The 3,862-nt window shown below is 47.8% G+C and overlaps 1 protein-coding gene across 1 annotated transcript in view; it reads right to left on the bottom strand.

Moving 5' to 3' along the window:
- Nucleotides 1-3,862, bottom strand: part of SYN1 (synapsin I) — a gene marked incomplete at its 5' end in the record, with an annotated part of 48,902 nt that overhangs the window by 33,311 nt on the left and 11,729 nt on the right. Inside the window, 3 exons of the mRNA XM_077762847.1 lie at nucleotides 239-395; nucleotides 2,263-2,354; nucleotides 2,460-2,517. Of these exons, the coding sequence (XP_077618973.1) occupies nucleotides 239-395; nucleotides 2,263-2,354; nucleotides 2,460-2,517 (307 nt within the window). The remainder of the gene's footprint in view (nucleotides 1-238; nucleotides 396-2,262; nucleotides 2,355-2,459; nucleotides 2,518-3,862) is intronic.

Raw genomic sequence — 3,862 nt, 5'->3', positions numbered from 1 at the left:
GTGCATGAGGCTTTTCCAGTAGCACCCTTCCGGTCACTTACCACCCAGGGCTTGTCACAGAAGTTGTAGACAGAATGCAAAGAGTTAACACTGGGGACTCCAGCGTACTGCAGCCCGATGACCAAACTGCGGTAGTCTCCATTCCGAGCCATGCTGAAGGCGTGCTGACGGATCAGCACAAAGTCCGTTCAGAGACCNTGCATGAGGCTTTTCCAGTAGCACCCTTCCGGTCACTTACCACCCAGGGCTTGTCACAGAAGTTGTAGACAGAATGCAAAGAGTTAACACTGGGGACTCCAGCGTACTGCAGCCCGATGACCAAACTGCGGTAGTCTCCATTCCGAGCCATGCTGAAGGCGTGCTGACGGATCAGCACAAAGTCCGGTTTCAGAGACCTGGGGTGGCAAGGGTAGAAGTGTCAAGGGTACCCCCCAAAAGCTCCCCATCACCCTCAGAACAAAAACCAAGTTTCTAAATCCCCACAGCTCCTCGTAATGGCAAAGAAAGTGCTTGCTCACCGCAGCACACGTGCCCTTTCCCCGCCTGGTGACCCCCTTAAGCCTTTCCTGCCTGCTCCTCTCCTTGCCGAGGTCAGCTAGCAGCCTACAGGCTCAGCTCTGACAGCATCCTGGTCACAGTCTCTCAGATCATTAGCTGTCCTCAAAGGATGCTGCCCAGAATAAATTCCAGCCTCAGGGCCTCCACACTGGCTGTTCCCTCTGCCTGAATCATTTTCCCTGCTAGATACCCCCACATAGCTCTCCTTCACTTCCTTTGGGTCTTTCCTCAAATGTCTCTTACAACATTGGGCTGCCTTATCCCAAACTGCAGACCCCTCCGTCATCTATCCCTATATCCCTTTGCTGCTATATATTTTTCTTAGCACCTTTACATTTTCTTTTGTTTTAATGTTTGTTTATTTTTAAGAGACAGAAAGGGTGCATGCGCAAGCAGGGAAGGGGCGGAGGGAGGGGGACAGAGGATCAAAAGCTGTCAGCACAGAGCCCGATGTGGGTTTGAGGCCCACATTGGGCTCTCTGGTATTGGTACAGAGCCCACTTCGGATCCCCTCTCTCCCAACTCGCGTGCTCTCTCCCCCCTCTCAAAAATAAATAAATTTTAAGAAAGAAGGAGAAATATTTGCTGCTTTAATAACTAAAACGTTTGGCTTGTGGTCTGCTAGGATCCTTGGCTCTGCAGAAGACAAATTATCTTCCCACAATATGTTCCTAATTTTTTTTAATTGACATATAACATTGTATAAGTTTAAGGCATAAAACATGTTTCTCTCTCTCTCACTCTCTCTCTCTCTCTCTCTCACACACACACACACACACATTAATGCTTTTTTTAATGTTTTTTTAAATTTATTTCTGAGNAGGGGCTGTACCAGTTGACATTCCCACCAACAGTGTAGGAGGGTCCAGGCGCCCCATTAATGCTTATTTTTGAGAGAGACAGAGACCGAGCACAAGCAGGGAAGGGCAGAAAGAGAGAGACAGAGACACAGAATCAGACGCAGTCTCCATGCTCCAAGCTGTCAGCACAGGGCCTGATGTGGGGCTCGAACCCACCAGCTGTGAGATCATGACCTGAGCTGCAGTTGGACGCTCAACTGACTGAGCCACCCAGGCGCCCCGACACACTTATATATTGTAATATGATTGCCATTGTAGCGTCATTTAGCACTTCTATCATGTCACACAATTATCATTTCCTTTTTGTTGTAGGAATAATTAAGATCTAGTTTCTTAGTAAGTTTGATAATTATGATACTATATTGTTATCTATGTTCACTGTACCATGCATTATATCTCCAGGGCTTAATTATGTGCCAGTTGCAAGTTTATGCCCTTAAACATCTCTCCTATTCTACCACCACTCAGCCTCTGGCAACTGTTTTACTCTCTGTTTTTATGAGTTTGGCTTTTTCATATTCCATAGGCAACAGATAATCACACAGTATTTGTCTTTCTCTGCCTGATTCCTCTCACTTGCCTCAAGGTCCATTCGTGTTGTCGCAAATGGCAAGATTTCCTTCTTTCTCATGGCTGAGTAATATTTCATAGTATATTCAGACTACGTCTTCTTTATCCATTCAATCACCAATGGGCACTTAAGTTGTTTCCATATCTTGGCTATTGTAATATAGCTAAATTCTTGCTCACAGAAAACTGGATAGGGAGGTGGAGGATTCTCCCTCGGCTCTAAGGGAGTACTTATGCCTCTCCCATAACACAAAATTAGCCTTTTTCTACTTACCGCACGACCTTCACCCCATTCCGAAGAACTTCCATGTCCACGGAGAATCCACCATTGGCATGAGCCACGAGGTTGAGATCAGAGAATTCAGCCTAGGAAAGAGAAAAAAAATTGGGGATTCGGCCACATCCCACAAAATTGAACATCCAGTTTTCAATCTGGACAGCTGACTCCCAGCTCCATCTGCCCCGACTAACCTGTTCTACTTTAATGTCAATTTCTCCATGGATCTTTTTCCCTTTGAAGTATTTTGCCCTGGAGAGAAAAAGCAGAGCACATCCATCAATCTCAGGAAGACAAAACCCAGGCCAGTCCTTTGACCCTTTGGCCCCTCCAGAGCTACTAGAGAAACCATAACGTGCTTCACGATTGTTGAAACACTTTGAAAAGCTCAACAGTGCTTTATGAACGATAAAGTCTGTTGTAGTCCTCATGGAGGCATGTCAATGTCAAGGGATGAAGCGAACTGTAAAAATAAGTCCTTAAACCGCGGGGGGCAGGCAGGCATTCCGCAGAGTAGGGTCTGCTCATCACTTCGCTACCATAAATGTTTTTGAGAAAAGTGCTGCAAAATGAGGAGTGCTTTGTAAGCCGTAACATACTTGGAAACTGCATGGAGGTTCATAAATGGCAAAAAACCTTAGAGAATCCATATATGTGAAGTGTGCCGGGCTATGTCTCAGTGCCTGTGTCTGCTTGCGTGACCTGAAGCATCTCTCTGCTCCCTGGCCGTTTCCCGCGGAGGGGCACGTTTGCCACGTGTGGCTGTGTGCTATGAGGGACGCAATGGTGGGTGGGCAGCTATATAAAAAAGGAGGAGCAGATTGAGGGTGCAGGCTGGTGGTGGTTCTAAGAAGCCAGAGCCAGCAACGATGGGGGTGGGGAGGGATGCAGCTGAGGACAAGGGGAAGCCATATGAGGGAAGAGGGGTAGGAGCAGCAGATGTATCATGGACCGCCATGTCACTATCCTCGGGCCCACCCCCAGGTGCGCTTGATTTCCAGTGGCTTCCTCCCCCAGGCTCAGGATTCCTACCAGACAGGCTTCTCGACCCACGGAAGCTCATCTCCAGTCATACAAGGGGGATGAGGAAGGGAGCCACTCCCAGGGTTACCGCTATGCACACATTCAGGGTCTCTGACACACACGCACAGCACAAGCAGGCCCTAGTGACATCACCAACATACCCCCAAAGACCCCAAGCACAGCCGTTTTCTCCTCACCCCCTCTCTCTCTCCCAACCCCTCTCTCCCTCTGTGTCTCTCTCTCACTCACACACACACACACACACACACACACACACGCATGCACACACATACACTCCATTACTGACACTGTCCCCTCACAAGCGTTGGAAGGGAATTTCTCTGAGACCTGCACATTTTTCATTTATAAAATAATGATGAGTGTAGGCTATATCACTACCTTTCAAACTTTTTTGACCATAAGCATAGTGAATACTGTGGCGCTCTGCTCAAATCTCCTCTTCAGGGCCAATGCACCCTGAATGTCAGCTGTTGACAGCTTATGGCTATGTCCTGCCGAGAACTGTCTTCTGTCATAGGGAACTGCCTTGGCCACAGTTACACCTACTTCAGAG

Source organism: Crocuta crocuta, unplaced genomic scaffold (genome assembly GCF_008692635.1).
Source record: "Crocuta crocuta isolate KB4526 unplaced genomic scaffold, BGI_CrCroc_1.0 scaffold610, whole genome shotgun sequence".
NCBI classification, from domain to species: Eukaryota; Metazoa; Chordata; class Mammalia; order Carnivora; family Hyaenidae; genus Crocuta; species Crocuta crocuta.
Note: the sequence above shows the minus strand (reverse complement) of the source record. Positions and strands in the feature narration are given on the sequence as shown.